The sequence below is a fragment of the Sparassis crispa genome (genome assembly GCF_003851025.1).
Source record: "Sparassis crispa DNA, contig_000007F, whole genome shotgun sequence".
Taxonomy (NCBI): domain Eukaryota; kingdom Fungi; phylum Basidiomycota; class Agaricomycetes; order Polyporales; family Sparassidaceae; genus Sparassis; species Sparassis crispa.
Genome location: NW_020939754.1, coordinates 978171 through 998883, shown reverse-complemented (window position 1 = coordinate 998883; position 20713 = coordinate 978171). Strand labels below are relative to the sequence as shown.

Here is a 20713-nt window from a genome sequence, read left to right as displayed (position 1 = left end):
ACTCGAGTACCTGCAACTGTATCAGACTGTACGTCCCTGTAACCAATTCCACCCTGTGCCAGGTGCAGTGGCGGATTGAGTGCCGGTGTATTCGACCGCTGCCGCTGTGGTATTCTGTTGAGAGTGTGTGGCGCGACGGAAGTCTCTGCCTTTGTTAAATTGCGCCAGGCCGGACCTCCAGCTACCGGGCCATACTTGTTCGCTCGCAGCTCGACAAGCTAGGATAGCCATTCAGCACGCGCGGAGACGACAGCACTCAGCTCTCGGTGGGTTTGCTGTAGTGACTTTGTTTCAGCTTTCGGCTTACACGCTGCGCTCGCGGGCAGGTCCAAGTCGGTCCCTGTTTGTCCTGGCCTTCAAGCTTCAAGTTCAACGTGGACGAGCGACTTTAGATGCGACGAAATATATTACATGCCCTCTATTCGTCTCCCCTCGAGCTCCCCTCCATCACCCGATATATGTATGACACGTCTCAGGTACGAATACCTTTTTCCGTCTTACCAAAACACGTATACTTGGCGCCGTTCATACCAGGCAAGCTGACGCACTCGAGTAGATGGACGGACCGATCCGCAGAAGTAGATCCCGTCAGGACTCAAAATACAGCAGGTGCCGTCAGCGAACCACATTCAACTTCGGGAATGCGGCCAAGTACAACTTGACTCAATTGCATACGTCCAGATGTGACGTCGTTTTATTGCGAATTGGGTATCTCGGCATCAAGATGAGATTCTCGCTCGTGGTTCTCATAGACGTCTAGGTCTAGCGTCTGCTCAAGGACTACCGTGTGGACGGCCCGATACTGATTGTTGTGGAGTCAATTGTAGGGCTCGATACTCGGCGTGCAGCCTGGCAGTGCGCACACGCGGTTCTCGCAGCGCCTGGCCTCATCTCCTATCTTTTCGTCTACGGGCGTGTTCAAGGGTTCGATTCAGCTGGCGCCTTCCGCACGTATCCGCAGCTGGGAGCCACTGAGCTTTGAATGAGCTCCTGGCAGGATCTCTCAAGTTCACGCTCGTCGGGTGAGGAAGCATTCTGTGGGTTGATATGGTGTCTGCGGGGCCCCGTCCCATCTATACCTTTGTTTTGCCTTTGTTACAAATTCATGTAATTCGCGTGTCTATTCAATCTCATGAGATCGGCTTGGTTGACTGGACTTGACGAGACCCGTCTTGCCCATGGGGGGAGATGGAGGAGAGTGGACCACGTGACCTGGCCCGGAGTCGGGGCCCTCGGCCGGTGCAACTCGGGGGCGCCCAACTCGCTCTGACAAAGTCACAGCGACCGTTCGTCGACCGCGACTCCCCCTCTCTGATCCCCCACCAAAATCACCGGATGTTGAAGGTACAGCGGGTTTCGCAACAGGTGCGGGTGTCGAGAAAACCGCTCGATTTGTTTTTTCTAATATTGTGTGCTGGTTAGGTCGCCATCCGGCGGTTGCGTCATGCACACCTCTCGGTTGGTCGATGGAGCGTTGTGCGGGGGCTTGCGACAGCTTCGGAGCCATATGATACAGTTATTATTGGAGGAGGTATGCAGCTGTTGGATGTCGTGTGTGAGCTTGTGCTCATGCGCTGTCCCAGGCCCCGGTGGCTACGTTGCAGCAATCAAGGCGGCACAACATGGATTGAAAGTAGGTTCTTTCAAATTCACAGCTTGCTTCTCTCTGCAGTGGCGTGTCGGTCGCTGGAGCTTCTCCCAGAGCGACTACTTCGCTGTGACTTGACATGATCGGTGAGATGGGGAGAGTGTTACTCGACCTGGACCTGGTTCTCAGCTGAGGCCCGTCTACTTCCATTTATTGAATCCGGAGCTGCAGACGTGTGCCGGCCTGACGAACGTGTTTTATCGTTCTTGTCTCTGGGTTGTTATCATCGTGCAAGGGATTCCTGCGGGTTAATGGGGGTACTTTCGGTATTGTGGTTTGTATGTCGCGCATTGTCCGTGCCGCTCCTATGAGTGCTCGCACTCTCGATCTTACGGCCATTCGCGGTTTGCGCAATTCACTTGGTGTACTTTCTGGGAAATGTATCTGTCCGACCGGTGTCGTTCCCGTGTTGACCATCCTTTCACGCAGACTGCCTGCATTGAGAAGCGCGGAGCGCTTGGTGGTACATGTCTGAACGTCGGCTGCATCCCATCAAAAGCCATGCTCAACAACTCGCACATTTACCACTCAACACAACACGACACCCAGCGCCGGGGCATCGACGGTAAGCCCCACTCCGTTTGTGTATGCGCGCCCGCGCTGACGTTATGCTCACCAGTCGCCGGCGTGACCTTGAACCTCCCCCAAATGCTCAAAGCGAAGGACGACGCGGTGACGAGCCTGACAAGCGGCGTGGAATTCCTGTTCCGGCAGAACAAGGTCGACTACATCAAGGGCACTGCGTCGTTCCTGTCGACGACGCGTCTGAACGTGCAGTTGAACGAGGGCGGCGAGACGGAGGTCGAGGGGAAGAACATCATCATCGCGACCGGCTCCGACGTCGCGCCCTTCCCGGGCGGTGGCATCGAGATCGATGAGGACCAGATCGTCAGCTCCACTGGTGCGCTGTCGCTCCCGAAGGTGCCCGAGAAGATGGTCGTCATCGGCGGTGGTGTCATTGGGCTTGAACTCGGCAGTGTGTGGAGCCGCCTCGGCGCGCAGGTCACCGTCGTCGAGTTCTTGAGTGGAATTGGTGGCGCGGGTATTGACGAGGAGATCGCGTAAGTCTCTGTCTTACTATGCATATAGCTTGGTGCTCAGCTCGGTGCAGCAAGCAGTTCCAGCGCACGCTCAGCAAGCAGGGAATCAAGTTCTTGCTGAACACGAAAGTTACTGCAGCGGAGAAGCGCGACGGCAAGGTCTACGTCAACACTGAGTCAGCCAAGGGCGGCAAGGAGGAGACGGTGAGTGCGCACCTCATGGACACCTTTCGTCATCTCTGACAAGTCTGCAGCTTGAAGCCGACGTCGTTCTCGTCTCCGTCGGACGTCGCCCCTATACTACTGGACTTGGCCTTGACAAGATTGGCGTGGAGCTGGACCCTAAGGGTCGCATCATCATTGATGACCAGTTCAACACGTCCGTACACGGTATCAAGTGCATCGGTGATGTAACCTTTGGCCCTATGCTGGCGCACAAGGCGGAAGAAGAGGGTCAGTTTCTTCGTGGTACTTTCGGACCGTCTATTGACTTTGCACAGGTATTGCCGCGGTCGAATACATCAAGAGTGGACACGGGCACGTCAACTACCACGCGATCCCAGCCGTCGTGTACACGTACCCTGAGGTGTCGTGGGTAGGGAAGACGGAGCAAGAGCTAAAGGCTGCGGGCGTAGAGTACAAGGTCGGCAAGTTCCCTTTCACGGCCAACTCGCGCGCGAAGACGAACCTCGAAACCGAGGGTCTTGTCAAGTTCCTCACCGAGAAGGAGACTGACCGCATTCTTGGCGTGCATATCATGGGTGAGTCGCGCGTACTTTATGCGCATGATAGGGTAGAGGCTCATGGTTTGTGTGTAGGCCCCAACGCCGGTGAGATGATCGCGGAGGCGGTCGTGGCGATCGAGTACGGCGCGAGCTCGGAAGACATCGCGCGAACTTGTCACGCACATGTAAGTCGCTTGATTGGATCCTGTTCGATCTTTCTGACGAGAAACACTGCTGCAGCCCACACTGAGCGAAGCATTTAAGGAGGCGGCGATGGCGGCTTGGGATAAGCCGATTCATATGTAGACGGCTGACAGAGTCATCGAGTAGTGATCGTTTTCATGCGGTGTAGTCATCTAAATTACATGCTTTATTGTCCTTGGTCCTAACGTTGACAACCACCGTCTGTCGGCAAAATGTACGAGCGTGCACAGCACTGGTCATGTTGATGCGTTGAACCTTAGCATTTGAGAGATCGGACCTCAGGATAGGTGTGCGTGTCCGACGTCCAGTGATCATGACCTTTTACTGCTTCATTTTGCTCTTCGTTCCAGTTCACATGTCAAGTCTTCTACGTGCATCTTGTTAAATTATTTTCTAATGATCAATACCTCAAGCTGACCGCTGACGTGCTGATGAGTCCATCTCTCTGCAGGAGCTTGAAGGGGAGAGGAATACGCCCAATGAGAGTCTTCTTCTGCCAATGACCGGAAGAAGGTAGGCAGTCTTCTTACTTGGATCCTAGAGACACAACCTTATCATCTTCCGTGGACAGTGGGATGCCTCACCCTGGAGGTGAGGACATCTCTCCTCTATCCAAATGCCGCCCCCAAGTCGCGAACTCGGGCTGCAAGAATACGAGCCTGTACCTGGCGGGGACGCCGCAGTGCAAAAGTACGTCCCTCTCCCTTACATAGAGTAACGTCAGTCATCTGCTACTTTTCTAACTAAATCTGGCCTCGCTGCGGTGTCCCATCCGAGCGAACGCCAGCAAACCTGGTACCGGCGGTGGACGACTATGGTGGCTTGGCGAAAGTCGTCCCAGATACTCAGGACCTGCCGGAGTTACAATCCGACGATATCTCTCCATCCAAGCCCCCCCTTCACGATGGCATAATCGGCCGCCATTCTATCCTGCACACTAGCTCGATCATGGTCTTACTGCTTCTCCTTGGTCTCGCTTCGGCCCTGGGACACCACGCCTTTAATGCGCACCTTGTCGGGCATGCAGTTGACTCCGATCTCAGCTTCGGAGGCTGGTTCAATGTCCCATCCCAGACTCTCGTCTTCCGTGTCGCGACCGCGTTCGTCTTTCTTACGAAGACTTTCTTTACGTCCGCTGTGTCTATGGCGTTCACGCAGCGATTGTGGGTTACTGTGAGCCGGAAATACCTGCGATTGAGCGGGCTTGATGCGCTTTGGGCGGTCCTCAAGTATGTAGTAATTGGTTTTTGTGATTTCAGTGTAAATTGACGGTGTTGTCAGTGATCCCTTGGCATTTCAAGCAGTGAAGTCACACACAAGTTTAATCAGAAGTATAACATCAAAACCACTAACTGCTTAGTACTGGTTTTCCGGCATGGTGTATGAGCTCGTCACAGGTGTTGAAGTCGAGGATGATCCGGATGACCCGGATGACAAGCAGCATGGAGTCTGTGCTGTTTTTCTGCGACACTGGGTTGTGGCGGACAACAACCGATTTCACAGTATGTTTGGCACAGGTCAACATGATTTTCTGGTCTTGCCCCAGATAGAAGACATTGGAAGCAGGTAATTCAGTAGAACTGGTGGAGAGTACCTTAGCAGCAGTAGACGACACCGAGGACGACTTTGAGATGCTGCTAAAGCTGTGAGTGGATGAGGCGGGATCATTCTCAGCATGAGCAGGGCGCACTCCTTGCCGCTCGGCTAAGATATATCCAGCCATCTTTCCGGTAGCAGAGTTGGTGAGGGTAGTGATGAGGAACTCGTGCTTAATGCCCTTCCTATGCTTGAAGAATTCGAGAAGGCTGATTTGCAGGTCAGATGCAAGCCAGCCTCGGTGGATGTAGTCGTCCGTGAGTCTATCGATGTTGAAGGGGAGGTAGGTATTGGGGGTGGTTTGGAAGCCGTCGAGCCAGGACTTTTCAGGACTGGGGGGCAGGTCACTCATGATGTTTCTGAGGTGACAGTAGATACGGTGGAAGACAGTGATGAAGGAAAACTGGGGAGCCATGGCGGGGAGTGCAGTCTGCTCTTTAATAGCTGAAGCCTGTGGTGTATGTCTGGTACAGAGCGTGCAGGCGCCCAACGTTGCACGCGTCTCGAGCCAGGCGCCGAGCTCATCGATTTCCATTGTGTTTACCTCTGGTTTATCTGCTTCTATCAGTAGGTACCACCTGACAATCCTCTTCACGCTCTCCCTACCTTACCTACATTAGCCCGTTAAATCCTGCCATTCACCTTTATATATCTCATTTTCGCTCGAGCACACTAAAGTTGTTGCTACTGCTTTTATTTCTACTCTGGAAATACCATCATATCTACACTGTCCAACATGGACCCACAATGCTAGTGCTTCTAGAACTCCAACAGTAGAACATGTGTTCGTTGTGCTGTGATGAGAATTAGGGGTTCAACCATTTAGAGACCCTCTGCCACGATATCGGTCCATCGATGAGTGCAAGGAAGTCGCATGCAGGAATTATGACTCGGTGAGAGAGTCAGGACGGACACGCCCATATCAACATCTAAGGTCCGACCAAGCTAAGACAATTCTGTGAGAGCAGAGGCAATCTTCGGTTGGAAACAGCAGCGATAACTCGACGTCTGAATTCAAGACGTCGAGTCACCACTGCTGAATTCGCATCCAATGCATAGGACATGCCACGGGACGATCACTTACCTTTGTCATCGTGATGTTTGCAGAATTTCCTGGACATCGATGATGACCATCATCACGCTCTGAACCACGAAACTGAGGCGGTAATAATCGATAGCGAAGGCAGAAGTTGGCTGGTCGGCGAGGACTTGATGTCTCAGACACATAATATCTGCGATAGCCTGAGAAATGACACGGAACGAGTAGGAATTCGACTCACTTTGCTGACTCTGGTGCCGTGGTATTTTTATCAATGATATCTATGGTCATTGCAATCTGTAACCCCGCCTTGGGGTTACAGCACAGCATCTCCCATGTTGGTTGATATTTCGACTCGCGCCTTCGTCAGAGCCTCAGATCTCTTCTGTACGCTCTCACGAAGGTATGTGCTATTTGCTCTACAGTTGTACATTACCTCGTACTTACTAAGATCTCTTCTGTATGCTCTCACGAAGATATTTCGTTCCTGTTTTGTTTCCGAGTGTTCGCCGGTAGCGCGCTGGCTCACACTTTTTTAAAAACATTAAACAACTTATCCTTCCATACCGGCGCCCCTCCGTGGACGCACTCACCGAGCCAAAAGGCTACACTGGATCTATCTGCGTGCCAGATCAGCCACAAAAGCATCTTACCGACAGATCTACCGGTGCACGAGCACAACCACCGAAGTAGCGCCCCAACACATCTGAGATATTCCCCAACGGAGCGCCCTTTGCAGACGCCCACCCCACACTTCTTCCCCCGCAACCATCATTGCTCGCCCAACCTGCCGGCCAATACGCGTGCCTTGATACGCGACCTCTACGATATCCTCCCATTTGCCGATGTGGAGAACATACATGAGGTCACATATTCAGATCCATCCACACTGTCTGCAATCTCCTGCCTTTCCTCCAGCGATCTTGCCGAGCTTTCCTCACACAGTAGCAGCACCCGCATACACCTGCTTCGCATTCCCGCTCCACGTCCTCTGCCTCTAGCAGCTCCGACTCGGGATATCGCATTGTAATCACCATGTCTAACAACACGAACATGGCCTCTGTCACTCAGTCGTCCTCGAAGAATCCCCCGATCCTCACTGCTGGCAAAATCACGCCTGCTGTTGCTCATGCTTGGGAGAACGCCTGTCTCCAATACTTCAAGCACAATGACATGGCGAATGAAAAGAAGGTCAGCAAGGTGACGGGCGGGTTCCAAGACCCCATCGTCTCCGACTGGTACTACAATGACGCAGACACGTTTGATGCCATGTCCTTCAAGGATTTCCTCATCCTGTTCCGCGCCCGCTTCCTCCCGAAAGGCTGGGACTCTGCTGTACTCACACAGCTCCTCAGATCGCGCCAATGGGAAGACGAATCCTTCGAGGACTGGGTTCTCTCCATAGAGAAACTCAACACCGTCCTTCGTGGCACCCTCTCTCATCTCGACGACACTCGCCTCCGTGTCCAAATCGCCACTTCCATCTGCGAAGACCTCCGATTCGCATGTGAAGATGAAGACACGATTGCCTCCTTCAAAGATTGGAAGGACAAGGTTTTGCAGGTTGACACTGTATGTATGCACGAACGCGCCCATATCTTGCGTATCACCGGTGCCATCAACAAACCCAAATCGGCCACCACTGCACCTACCAACAGAGGCACCTCCAACACTAAGAGCCCTCGGCTCCCAGGCTTGACCGACGGTGAACTCAAACTGTTGCGTGACAACGACGGTTGCTTCAAGTGCCGCAAGTTCTTCATACCAAAGGAACAGCGCGGCCGTGATAAGTGCACCAACGACTTCCCTGACGCCGCAATGTACTGCACCCTCACCCAAGCAGACGTCGACGCTGCTAAGCACAACAAGGAGAATACTCGCCCCCGCACCGCTGTCGCCGCTGTCACCAAAATCCCGGATGACACTGTTTACAGCGTTGGTGCAGTCAACCTCGAATCCGAGCCGCTCGCAGCCACCACCGAGATCCTCGGCACTGGCTCTGCCAGCGAGAGTGAGTACGTACCGTCCCCTCTCACGCCCTTCACAGTCCAGCACATCCCTTGGTCCAGCATCATTCATGGCACCTCTTCTGACTCTGTGCTATTACCGATGCTGATTGACTCAGGATCACCTGCAGTTCTGATTGGATCAGAACTCGTTACCCGCCTCGGCTTGCATCATCGCAAGCTCCCTCAAGCCTTCCCTCTAGGAGATGTCTGGGGGACTGAGTCGAAGGATTCTCTCGAATGGGTGAAGCTCCATGTCTCCACGGAAGATGCTTCTTGGACCTCCCGCACATGTCGCGCCATCGTTGTATTGAATTGTTGTTATCCTGTAATTGTCGGTCGTCCGTTTCTCAAATCCAATCGCCTCATTGTCGATCACGAACTTGACACCGTTGTTGATAAATCCTTTGGTCGTGATATCTGTAAACCTGCGCCACCACCACATCTCCCCATCCAGCGGCAACTGGACACTCGCGAGACAATCCCGGTGGCGACCAGGCCCGATACAACAGCTCTTCTCAGAGAACTCGAGCAATGCACTCAACAACATCTAATCAACTGCGAAGTGACCTCGACTGATGCCATCGCCACTGTGCAAGCCATTCGACAACGCGCAGAGGACCTTGCATACCAGGGCAGCTTAAAGTCGCACAACACTGCGATGAAACATGAGTTCCATGACCTATTCCCCGATGACATCCCTCACCTCAATGACCTTCCTACCAACATCTACCACCGCTTCACCCTCAAAGACCCAAACATGGTCATACAACATCGCCAGTACACGTGCCCAAAGAAGTATCGCGAAGCCTGGAAGCACCTGCTTGACGGACATCTCTCCGCAGGCTGTATGCGACCTTCGGACAGCCCGTATGCTTCGCCTGCATTTCTCATTCCAAACGCTGACCCGACAGCTCTACCTCGATGGGTGAATGACTATTGCGCGCTCAATGCCAACACCGTACCTGACATGCACCCTCTCCCCCTCATCAGCGACATTCTCACTGACTGTGCTAAAGGCAAGATCTGGGGTAAGATCGACATGACAAACTCGTTCTTTCAGACTCGCGTCCACCCCGACGATGTCAAATTCACTGCCGTCACCACCCCCTTTGGCCTCTACGAATGGCTCGTTATGCCGCAGGGTTGTTGCAATGCACCTTCTACCCATAAGCACCAGATGTTTGCTGCACTCCGCCCATTGATAGGTAAGATCTGCCACGTCTATCTCGATGACATTGTCATTTGGTCACAGAGCCTGGAGGAACATATCCTTAATGTGCGCACCATTCTCCAGGCCCTGCACAAAAACCATTTGTACTGTTCAGATAAGAAGACTTCCCTCTTCCTAACTGAACTGTCCTTTCTTGGGCATTGCATCTCCTCTAAAGGGATTGAGGCTGACCTGCAGAAAGTCGAGAAGATCTTGAATTGGTCAGTACCATGCAATGCTTCCCAAGTCTGTGCCTTCCTTGGTCTCGTACGATACATCGCACCCTTCCTCCCCAAGCTCGCTGACCTCACGCTCGTACTCAACCCCCTTACGACCAAGGAAGCTGAACTCAACTTCCCCACCTGGGATACGAAGCATCAAACCACCTTTGATAACATCAAATCTCTCGTCTGTAGCCGCGAGGTTCTGACTGTTATTGACCATGACAACATGGGCGACAATCATATCTTTGTCTCCTGTTGTTAGATTAGATAATCCATCAGTCTCTTAAGTGTCTAGACTCAAAGCAATGCAAGATGCTGTACACCTAGATACCTATTGATCAGGCTGCGCTATGCACTGCTATGTAGAAGCTATGCATAGCTATGCCTGCCTATGTTCATAGCCACAATCCTGTGTTACTCACAGGTTTGTATAGCCACACTCTAGGTAGATATAAACCCCCTAGAGTCCACTCTGAGTCCTCAGTGACTCACTTCTGGACTCTAGGTGAGTAGAGTACTTTGTCCTCAATATTACTGAGTGACTCACTTCTGGACTCTAGCTGTATTGCCCAGCTCCTCTGTCCTGTTATTTGAGTCCCCTACAAGGTCTGCATATTGCGACTTTATTAGGTTATGAGCCCCGCGCTCTAGCCCCTTTGCTGTTGCTTTGTCTTGGTCACTTTTCTGTGCCTTTCTTGTCCTTATAGTGTGCTGCATATCCTTTATTTACAAAGACACCAACTGTTGGGTCTGTGCACTTCAGTGGGCCAGCCTTTGACCTTCTTGGGAACATCCTGGTAATCATCCCAGTGACCTGAGTGGTTGTACAACTGGGTGTTTAGTAAATACTTACTGGTTACAATTACTATACCTCCTTTCCTGCACACACTCCTGAGGACTATCCTGCACTTTTTCAAGCACCAGACATAATCACACACAACCCTTTACCCCTTTCCACATCATGTCTTCCACCTCTACCCACACTCCCAACTTTGCCAAACTCAATGACTCCAATTACCCTACTTGGAGCGGTGAAATGGCTGCGTGGTTGCGCTCTGCAAACCTTTGGAGACTTGTCAATGGCAAGCTTCCACAGCCAAAGCTCTCTGGATCACCTACAGCAGCTGAGCAAACCAAGCTAGACACTTGGGAGGCCAATGCAGAGAAAGCAGCTGGTCAAATCTATTTGATGGTGGAACCAGATCAGCGCACTCACTTTGCTGGTGTGGTGGATGACCCTATCAAAATGTGGGAACAGCTTGCAGCTGTTCATCTGCAGAAGAAACCTGGAGCGCGTTTCAATGCTTATGATGATGTCTTCTCCATCAGAAAGCAACCAGAGGAATCACTTCAAGGGCTTGTCAATAAGGTCAATGCTGCCATGCAGCGTGTTAAAGACCTTCGCCCTAATGACTTTAATCTGACAAAGCTGGATGAAGAGTTAACCTCCATGGCTATGATTCGTGCTCTTCCTGTGGAGGAATATGGCGCTTTTACCTCTGCGCTACTTCAGCGTGATATCCTGAGCAAAGATGTTGTCACCCAGGCTTTTGTCACAGAGGAAATCAATCGTCGTCATCGCACCACTTCCCCTCCCAAAGCAGATCAAGCACTCACCACTGCTTCCTCCTCACAGCTCACCTGCGATTTTTGTGAGGGCAAAGGACACACACAGTCCAATTGCTATGCTTTCCAGAATGCTTCAAAGAAAGCCAAGAAAAATCGCAAAGAGCGCCGCTCTAAGCGTGGAAACAAGGCAAATGCTACTGCTGCTGCTGCTGCCACCCAGAATACCACTCAGGTTGACCCTACCACTGTCACAGAGTCTGCTGGCAAAGCAAGTCTCTCTGACCCACTTCAGCTTGATGCTGACTTTGACTGGAATGCAGACACAGGCGCCACTTCTCATATGACACCTCATCACCACTGGCTTAGAAATTACAAACCTTTGGTCATTCCAATCAAACTCGCTGATAACACCATTGTCATGTCTGCTGGGGTGGGAACAGTTGTATTTAATCCAGTGATTGCAGGGAAAGCAGTCAGGCCTGTGGAATTCACTAGGGTGCTGCATGTCCCAAGGCTCAGGAACAATCTCCTCTCTTGTCTGTATTTAGTTCGTCAGAAAGGCTTCAGAATTCACATAGAGTCCAAGTTCATGACCTTCCTTCACTCTCGTCAGACTCTATTTGTTGCCTCTATCACAGAGAACTACACTGCCTTTCTTGATGGAACTGTACAACCAGCTCCAGAGTCTGCACAGGCTATAACCACAGTCCCTCTTGATTTAAATCTCTGGCATCGTCGCTTTGCTCATCACAACTATGCCGATGTCCAAAAGATGATTAGAGAGGAGCTAGTGACTGGTCTTATGCTGAATTCAAAGCAGCAGCCTGACCCCATTTGCAAACCATGTCTGGCCGGTAAAATGCATGCCAATCCCTTCCCTACATCGGACAGTCATGCCTCCAAACCCCTAGAATTAATTCACACAGATGTCCATGGACCTCTGCCTGTGTGTACACACTCAGGATATCGGTACTGGATCACCTTCATAGATGATTACAGCCGATTCAGGGTTGTGCTATTGCTAAAGGCTAAGAGTGAAGCCTTTGATGCTTTCAAGCAGTATAAAGCTTATGCTGAAAATCTGCTTGAAGCAAAAATCAAGGCTGTCCAGGATGACAAGGGTGGGGAGTACATGTCCAATGCCTTTATACAGTTTACTCAGGAGGCAGGGATTGAGCGCAGACATACCACGCGCAATAGACCACAGCAGAATGGAGTTGCAGAGCGAGCTAATCGCACAATGGACAATGACATCACTGCTATGCTAGCAGAGTCTAAACTGCCTCCTTCCTTCTGGGGAGAATGCATTGGATCTATGGTGCATGTCTGGAACCGTCTGCCTACAGCAGTGGTGAAGGGTGCAACTCCCTATGAGCTGTGGTACAAGCGGAAGCCAGATGTCAGCCATCTTCGTGTTTGGGGCTGTACTGCCTATGTGCATGTGCAGAAGGATCAGCGTACAGGTCTGGGACCACACATGCAGAAATGCGTGTTTATTGGTTATCCTGCAGGATACAAGGGGTGGAAGTTCTACAATCCTGACACCAAAAAGACTATAATCTCAGAACGTGCTGATTTTGATGAGCGCTACTTCCCTGGCCTCAAATGCACTTCTGATATTCCTCCTCCACCCCCTATGTCATTTCCACCTGCAGACATTATTCCTCTACCTGTAGCACCTGTACCTGGACAGGATTTAGGGGGAGATGGTGCACATGTGCCAAATCCTATACCCGGTCCAGTTGCTTCAGAAGCTGATCCACCTGCACCACCTGCACCACCTGCACCTGAGCATCCAGTAACTCCACCACCACCAGATCCTTCAGAGCATCATAGAGTTCCAACTCCTCCTCCATTTGAACCTATAGATCATCGTCCAATTGCTCAGCGCCGGGTACCTCGCAACATTAGGCCCACCTGGAAAATGCGAACTTCACCACCACCTATGCAGGATGCAGAGTCTGAGGACGAGTTGGATGTGATAGATGCAGATGCTGACTTTGTTGAAGTCCAGTTTGCTGGTCTATCTGCTGGAGCAGACCCTCGGACCTATAAACAGGCTATGGGCAGTCCTGATGCTGATAAGTGGCAGCAAGCAGCCAATGAAGAGATTGTGTCTCTAATGGCCAATAACACATGGGACATTGTTCCACTGCCACCAGGCAAAAGGGCAATAGGCTCAGGCTGGGTGTTCAAGGTGAAGCACAATGCAGATGGTTCTGTAGAGCACTATAAAGGCAGACTAGTCGCCAAGGGTTACAGTCAACGCCCTGGCTTTGACTACACAGAAGTCTTTGCTCCCACATTCCGTCAACCTGCATTGCGCCTTATTCTAGCTCTTGCTGCAGCAGAGGATCTAGAACTTCACTCTGTGGATATCTCATCTGCCTTCCTAAATGGAGACTTGGAGGAAGAGATCTACATGCAACAACCTGAGGGGTTTCACCAGGGTGGTCCAGAAATGGTCTGCAGGCTAAATAAGTCACTCTATGGCTTGAAGCAAGGTGCACGCCAGTGGAACAAGAAGCTTCATGAGGTGCTCACCAAAATGGGCTTCACTCGTCTTCAGTCTGACAGAAGCATCTATGTGTACATTAGGGGAGATGTGCGCATTATTGTCCCAGTCTTTATAGACGATATGACACTTGCTTCAAAGTCCAAGAAGGCACTTGATGACACTGTCAAGGAGTTAAAGTCATATTTTAAACTCCGAGACCTTGGATCTACCCAGTTTCTGCTGGGCATAGACATCAAAAGAGACCGTGCAAAGCATACCATTTCACTCTCACAGCGCCAGTATATAGTGGATATGCTGGAGCGTTATGGTCTCTCTGACTGCAAGTCTGTCAGCACTCCTATGGATCCTGGAGCAGAGCTTTCAAAGGCCCTTGCACCTCAGACACAGGAAGAGGCAGAATATATGCACAAAGTGCCTTATCTCAGTGCTGTAGGGGCACTGATGTATTTGGCCATCACCACTCGTCCAGACATCATGTTTGCCATTGGATGTCTTGCGCGTTTTAATGCCAATCCTGGTCCTGCACATTGGATTGCTGTGAAGCATGTCTTCCACTATCTGAAGGGCACAATGGACTTAAGGCTGCACTATGGTCCCAGTGATGTAAAGGAGTTCTTCCTAACCTACACGGACTCAGACTTTGGTGGTGAGAGGGATAACCGTCGCTCCACTGGTGGTTACCTTGTAAAAGTGGGCACAGGTGCTATTAGCTGGAGTAGCAAGCTTCAGTCCCTTATTGCCCAATCCACCACAGAAGCCGAGTACATTGCTGCAGTTGAAGCAGGAAAGGAAATCCTCTGGATGCGTAATCTTCTCACAGAACTGGGGTATACAGTGTCCAAAGCCTCTACACTTTACATGGACAATCAGTCTGCAATCAGTGTCTCTAAAAATCCAGAACATCATGGCAGAATGAAGCACTTGGATCTGCGCTTCTTCTGGCTTCGAGACACCGTGGAGGCAGGTCGAATTGCACCAGTATATATTCCTACTGCAGAGATGATAGCGGACATTTTGACAAAGCCCTTGCCAGCGACAAAGATTATCTACTGCCGCAAGATGATGGGCTTGAGGATCTAATCGTCAAAAACCCGGATCTTGTCGGATAGAGCATATAACTCGGACATTGTCGGATCGGTGTTTTCTCGGATCATCTGTCTGCCACATATACCACTCTCACTGCTGCGGTTCAAATCATCTCTTTGCCCCTTCCACCACTATGAAAACCTTCGCCATTGCCCTTCTTATTACTGCAGGGGCGCTCTTCCCTGCCATTCTCCTTCTTTCTTTTTATTATGCCATCACCCGTATCTGGCCAGCACCACCCCCGCTCGACATTGAATTGGAACGCATTACCATTCCGGCATCCAATCAACCGACTCATCACATGCTTGTTCACCCGGCTATGCCACCTCGCGCTCACATTCGGCGACACTCACTGCACTTCACCACTCAGCAGTTCGATGAGTTGGACGACCTTGCATCTATGATGCTGCGTGAGAGCGAGATGGAAGCCGAACATCCATTCAAGTCTAAATCGTGTGACGAGGAACATTGGGATGTAGTGGAATGAGTGGGTTCAGGGGGAGGTATGTGGAGCTCTTGCATTCTGTTGAAGAGGGAAGACTCGTTGGATTAAGGGGGAGTGTTAGATTAGATAATCCATCAGTCTCTTAAGTGTCTAGACTCAAAGCAATGCAAGATGCTGTACACCTAGATACCTATTGATCAGGCTGCGCTATGCACTGCTATGTAGAAGCTATGCATAGCTATGCCTGCCTATGTTCATAGCCACAATCCTGTGTTACTCACAGGTTTGTATAGCCACACTCTAGGTAGATATAAACCCCCTAGAGTCCACTCTGAGTCCTCAGTGACTCACTTCTGGACTCTAGGTGAGTAGAGTACTTTGTCCTCAATATTACTGAGTGACTTACTTCTGGACTCTAGCTGTATTGCCCAGCTCCTCTGTCCTGTTATTTGAGTCCCCTACAAGGTCTGCATATTGCGACTTTATTACCTGTGATGCCAGCGACTTCCGCACTGGTGCCCTACTCTCCTACGGTGTGACGCTCGAGACTGCTCGCCCCGTCGCATTTGAGTCCTGCACACTCAAAGGCGCTGAGCTCAACTACCCTGTCCATGAAAAGGAACTGCTCGCCATTGTCCGTGCATTGCGCAAATGGCACGTGGACCTCCTTAGAGTACCGTTCACAGTCTACACCGACCACAGGACCCTAGAGAACTTCTTCCGCCAGAAGGAGCTCTCTCGACGCCAAGCACGGTGGCAGGAGTTCCTCGCGCAATATGACTTTGATATCAAATATATCAAAGGCGAAGAGAATATCGCTGCGGACGTCCTCTCGCGTATCCCGCCAGATACCAAGATCATCAACCCACTGTCCTGCGGAGCTATCCTCCTTCTTCATACCGCCACACTGTCACTCTGTGCTATACCAGAGGCCACCTGTACCATGGCTTGCGCTTCGTCCCGCCTGTCCATCGCTTCCGACCCATCCTGGCTAACGTTAATCCATGCAGGTTATCACGACGACAAGTGGTGCGTTAAACTTCGCGACAATTTGCCATCTGTTGGCGTCCGCGAACAGGATGGCCTACTTTATGTCGGTGACCGTCTCGTCATACCGCACGTGCAGGAAATCCGGGAAGGGATTTTCCGCCTCGCGCACGATACACTCGGCCATTTCGGTTTCGATAAATCCTACGCAGCCATCCGCGATGCCTACTACTGGCCTCACATGCGTAAAGAGCTCGAGGAATTGTATGTCCCTTCCTGCGAGGACTGTCAACGCAACAAATCATCCACTCAAAAACCTCCCGGACCTCTACACCCTCTACCTGTACCACCCGGTCGCTGCGACAGCATTGCCATCGACTTTGTCGGACCACTCCCCGAAGATGACGGCTTCGACTGCCTCGCCACCATTACAGATCATCTCAATTCCGACATCCGCTTGATACCCACGTGGATGGATGTCTCAGCTGAAGCATTCGCAGCTCAATTTTTCGACCATTGGTATTGCGAGAACGGGCTACCACTCGACATCATCTCTGACCGCGACAAGCTATTCGTCAGTCGCTTCTGGAAATCGCTTCATCGACTGACAGGCGTGAAGTTGAAGATGTCCTCCGCATACCACCCCCAGACCGACGGATCTTCCGAACGTTCCAATAAGACCGTCATCCAGGCCCTCCGTTATCATGTTGCGCGAAACCAACGTGGCTGGGTACGCGCTCTCCCACGCGTTCGTTTCACCATCATGAATACCGTTAACGAGTCTACGGGGTTCTCCCCCTTCCAATTACTCATGGGCCATTCCCCTCGCATCATACCTCTGCTTCTCGAGACATCGTTGGCGGACGATCCCTCATCAGAAGCGGACCTCGCCTCCAGACTCATTGCATCCATCGAAACCGATGTTCTGGAGGCGCAAGATAATCTCTTCCTCGCGAAGGTGAACCAGGTGGCACTGGCGAACTGTTCGCGAGGCGACGAGATCATCTACAATGTAGGTGACCGCGTCCTTCTCTCCACCTTCCACCGACGGAGAGATTACATGCAACGCGGGGACCACCGTGTTGCTAAATTCATGGTGCGCTTCGATGGTCCATATTCTATTTTACATGCATACCCCGAGTCTTCCGTATACACCCTTGACCTTCCCCCTTCCATGCACATTTTTCCTACGTTCCACTCTTCGCTTCTCAAGCCCTGGAAAGACAACGACGCCTCACTCTTCCCTTCACGCCAACACAGTCACCCAGGACCGCTTATCACTGAAGATGGTGTCGAGGAGTGGGAAGTCAAAACCATCGTTGACCACCGCCCCCGTGGTCGCGGCTTCCAGTACCTAGTACGCTTCAAAGGTTATGGACCTGAACATGACGTCTGGCTCCCAGGCCGAGAAGTCAACGAACTCGCCACGCTCGACTCCTACTTACTTTCTCACCCGCATTAATTCACAACTCCGGTCTATTATTTTTCCTTTTTTTCGTCTCTTCCTTCTCTCCTGATCCAATTTTTCACGGTGGGGAGGAGTGTAACCCCGCCTTGGGGTTACAGCGCGGCATCTCCCGTGTTGGTTGATATTTCGACTCGCGCCTTCGTCAGAGCCTCAGATCTCTTCTGTACGCTCTCACGAAGGTATGTGCTATTTGCTCTACAGTTGTACATTACCTCGTACTTACTGAGATCTCTTCTGTACGCTCTCACGAAGATATTTCGTTCCTGTTTTGTTTCCGAGTGTTCGCCGGTAGCGCACCGGCTCACACGATCCTAACTGAGATCTGCATTACAGCTGGATAGAGACTGGGCACCGCTAAGGTCACCTAAACTTCGTCTCGCAGAGCCATAGCGCCGTAAATTACGCAATGCCTGCAAATCAAATGGTTCAGAAACAAGCGAGAAACAATACGAGCTCACCACGAGCTCACCATGACTTCAGCAATGCATATTGTTTTACATCGTCAGGCTGCTTGGTCGCAGCCGCTAAGACGCCCTGTCACACCTCGATCCTCGACGCCTGGCAGCAAAGCGTTCAATCATTGAATTTCTTGATCCTATCGTACGCATGCTTTGGAGCGCTCGCAGGGAGCCTAGCTAGTAGGCCAGGAAGCCTGTGTGTACTTGTTGGTGCAGAAGGGTAGGGTCAAATTTTCAAATTCTACGAAGCAACGGATGCACATTTACAAGTTATTTCCCGGCGCGCGGGCTGCGTGCGCCCCCCGGGGTCTTTCCCCACACTCTCACCTCACGCGAGCTCCCTCATGCTCCCTGAGGCCTGAATCTCAGCCAAATATATTAACTTGTTTCGCAAGAGTGGATAGATATCCAACATCACCGCAGCCTGCATAGAGTAGGGCTTCCGTAGATATATGTCTCCCAATATATTGCGTAACTGGGAAAAAATATCTAACTTCGAGTACCTCCGAGGTCATCCCGGATCCGGCATTCCGGATTACGTTCAGCTCAACTGAATCTATCAGGAAAACTCAGCGGAGTCACATATATAATTCAATGGCAGGGAGATTTCTGCAGTACGTCGTGTCGCTTTTTCGAAGAACCGTCGTACTAACGGGAAATACTTAGAGTCTCTGCTTACAAGGACCTCTTGTCACATTCTCGGTTTTTCCTTACACTCCGCTCACAAGGGGATCGTTACCATTCTCTCATTCTCTTCCGCCTTTCGTCAGAGAAGTCTGCAGAAGAGTTGCTGACCGGGAAGGATGTCCGGCCAGCTGACCCCGATGATTGGCAGCTCTACGCGATGGAGGCCAGCTGCCCTCATCTCGGTGCCGACCTCTCTCATGCTGAGATCGAGCAGTGCGACACAGGTGCCGTTGCCGTCTGTCCTTGGCATAGGTACGTTGAGCGCATATCGTAGCACCTTTTTCTCACCTCAGAATCCGTAAGGTATGACTTTGACCTCCGAACCGGCAAAAGTGAAACAGGTCTGAAGGCCTGTACATACGCTACTCAGGTGAGAACGGACGATGAAGGGGTAGACAACGTATGGGTTGAGACGCCGGATGGAGGTACCAATTGGCGACTCGTGGAACTGAGACCCGTGTCCGAAGGTATGTCATTCTTCCGCGATCCTGGGGGCATATTCCCGTTATAACGAAATTACATCCTGTGTTGCATACAGAATTTGCTGACCCACCGCCGACCACTCCTGACTTGTCACGCCTTTCATTATCCGCGCAGGGCACTGGCGGCGATAATTTCACGCGGCCAGAAGAGGTCGTGCCTACTGAAGGAGCGCCGTCAACTCTCATGCAGTGGGCGGTTCTCATTCTGAACACTAAAGATCCAACCATGAAGGTCGGTTCTTTTTTCGCAAGCAGTCTGGTCCGTTGCTGCCGAGTAAGCGTGACATCATCTCACAGGTCCAACGAACGAAACATGCTGTGCACTTGTTCAGAAAAGGCCAACTAAAATCTATCGGCCATCGCTCGTCAACGGCCCCTCGACCTCCAGACGTTCCGCCCCGCCACGATTCATACACAAACAATCTCGTAGACCCAAGAAAGGCCGGTAAGCGAAAGAACAAAGCCATGATGCTACACGCATTGGCCAATGTGGAACAGTGGGCGTAAGTGCTGTCTTCATTTGATCGACGACGCAAGGCTGAAATGGATGTAACGGGGCTCTCACGCAGAATTGATTTGGCGTAAGCACGCATTATCTCCCCCGTTCTGCTGGTCCTTACTCCCGGAGACGTCACAGATGGGACATCATTGCTCGCTTCGGCCCTGACCACCCAGAACTTCCGCCAGCCTTCTTCTCCGATTTTAGCAAGATGGCGCTTGACGAGTCCAAGCATTTCTCCCTCCTCGTAGCGCGACTCGCCGCGATTTCACCAAGCACGCCGTACGGCTCCCTCCCCGTCCACGCTGCCCTGTGGAGTTCCGCAAGCGTCACCTTTTCTTCACTGCGTGCGCGGTTGGCAATAATCCACATGGTACACGAAGCTCGTGGACTGGACGTGAATCCGGGGACGATTGAGAAATTTAGGCGCGCGGGCGACCTGGAGAGCGTAAAAGCACTAGAAATCATACACCAAGACGAGGTGACGCACGTCGCGACTGGACACCGGTGGTTTACCTGGATATGCGCACAGCAAGGCGTGGACCCCGTGCAGACGTTCAGGCAGGATGTCCGAAGGTGTTGGAAAGCCGAAGTGAAGGGGCCGTTCAACGTGGAGGCTCGCGGTATCGCGGGGCTCACCCCGGATTTCTATGAGAATCTCAGAGGCGACCTGCCGAATGATTAACATCGAAGTTCGGAACTTCATATGTCTGTATATCCTGGCCGTGTATTTGACTCGAAATATCGGGTCTATAACCTTCGCATTATCATCCAGAGGGACGGACACCTATGAAACAGTCACATCTACAACTACAAATA

The 20713-nt window shown here is 51.6% G+C and overlaps 8 protein-coding genes across 8 annotated transcripts; 7 read left to right on the top strand and 1 right to left on the bottom strand.

Moving 5' to 3' along the window:
- Positions 1-1335: 1335 nt before the first annotated feature.
- On the top strand, positions 1336-3719 carry SCP_0803280 (Dihydrolipoyl dehydrogenase, mitochondrial; the record flags this gene model as incomplete). The annotated part of the gene is made up of 10 exons (XM_027760918.1): positions 1336-1365; positions 1423-1531; positions 1584-1633; positions 2078-2213; positions 2268-2709; positions 2760-2892; positions 2943-3141; positions 3189-3449; positions 3507-3598; positions 3654-3719. The coding sequence occupies 10 exons, from the start codon at positions 1336-1338 to the stop codon at positions 3717-3719; spliced, it is 1518 nt and encodes a 505-aa protein (XP_027616719.1).
- Positions 3720-4192: 473 nt separating this feature from the next.
- SCP_0803270 (hypothetical protein) lies at positions 4193-4886 on the top strand (the record flags this gene model as incomplete). The annotated part of the gene is made up of 2 exons (XM_027760917.1): positions 4193-4307; positions 4405-4886. The coding sequence occupies 2 exons, from the start codon at positions 4193-4195 to the stop codon at positions 4884-4886; spliced, it is 597 nt and encodes a 198-aa protein (XP_027616718.1).
- A 79-nt stretch (positions 4887-4965) lies between these two features.
- Positions 4966-5748, bottom strand: SCP_0803260 (hypothetical protein; the record flags this gene model as incomplete). Its single annotated transcript, XM_027760916.1, has 1 exon — positions 4966-5748. The coding sequence occupies one exon, from the start codon at positions 5746-5748 to the stop codon at positions 4966-4968; it is 783 nt and encodes a 260-aa protein (XP_027616717.1).
- A 1539-nt stretch (positions 5749-7287) lies between these two features.
- On the top strand, positions 7288-9957 carry SCP_0803250 (Transposon Tf2-1 polyprotein; the record flags this gene model as incomplete). Its single annotated transcript, XM_027760915.1, has 1 exon — positions 7288-9957. The coding sequence occupies one exon, from the start codon at positions 7288-7290 to the stop codon at positions 9955-9957; it is 2670 nt and encodes an 889-aa protein (XP_027616716.1).
- Positions 9958-10656: 699 nt separating this feature from the next.
- On the top strand, positions 10657-14862 carry SCP_0803240 (predicted protein; the record flags this gene model as incomplete). The annotated part of the gene is made up of 1 exon (XM_027760914.1): positions 10657-14862. The coding sequence occupies one exon, from the start codon at positions 10657-10659 to the stop codon at positions 14860-14862; it is 4206 nt and encodes a 1401-aa protein (XP_027616715.1).
- A 139-nt stretch (positions 14863-15001) lies between these two features.
- SCP_0803230 (hypothetical protein) lies at positions 15002-15355 on the top strand (the record flags this gene model as incomplete). Its single annotated transcript, XM_027760913.1, has 1 exon — positions 15002-15355. The coding sequence occupies one exon, from the start codon at positions 15002-15004 to the stop codon at positions 15353-15355; it is 354 nt and encodes a 117-aa protein (XP_027616714.1).
- Positions 15356-15553: 198 nt separating this feature from the next.
- On the top strand, positions 15554-17762 carry SCP_0803220 (hypothetical protein; the record flags this gene model as incomplete). The annotated part of the gene is made up of 2 exons (XM_027760912.1): positions 15554-15677; positions 15733-17762. 2 exons carry the CDS (start codon positions 15554-15556, stop codon positions 17760-17762), a joined length of 2154 nt encoding a protein of 717 aa, XP_027616713.1.
- Positions 17763-18820: 1058 nt separating this feature from the next.
- Positions 18821-20579, top strand: SCP_0803210 (DUF455-domain-containing protein; the record flags this gene model as incomplete). Its single annotated transcript, XM_027760911.1, has 7 exons — positions 18821-18840; positions 18893-19165; positions 19217-19380; positions 19452-19627; positions 19693-19898; positions 19965-19976; positions 20033-20579. The coding sequence occupies 7 exons, from the start codon at positions 18821-18823 to the stop codon at positions 20577-20579; spliced, it is 1398 nt and encodes a 465-aa protein (XP_027616712.1).
- Positions 20580-20713: the final 134 nt, after the last annotated feature.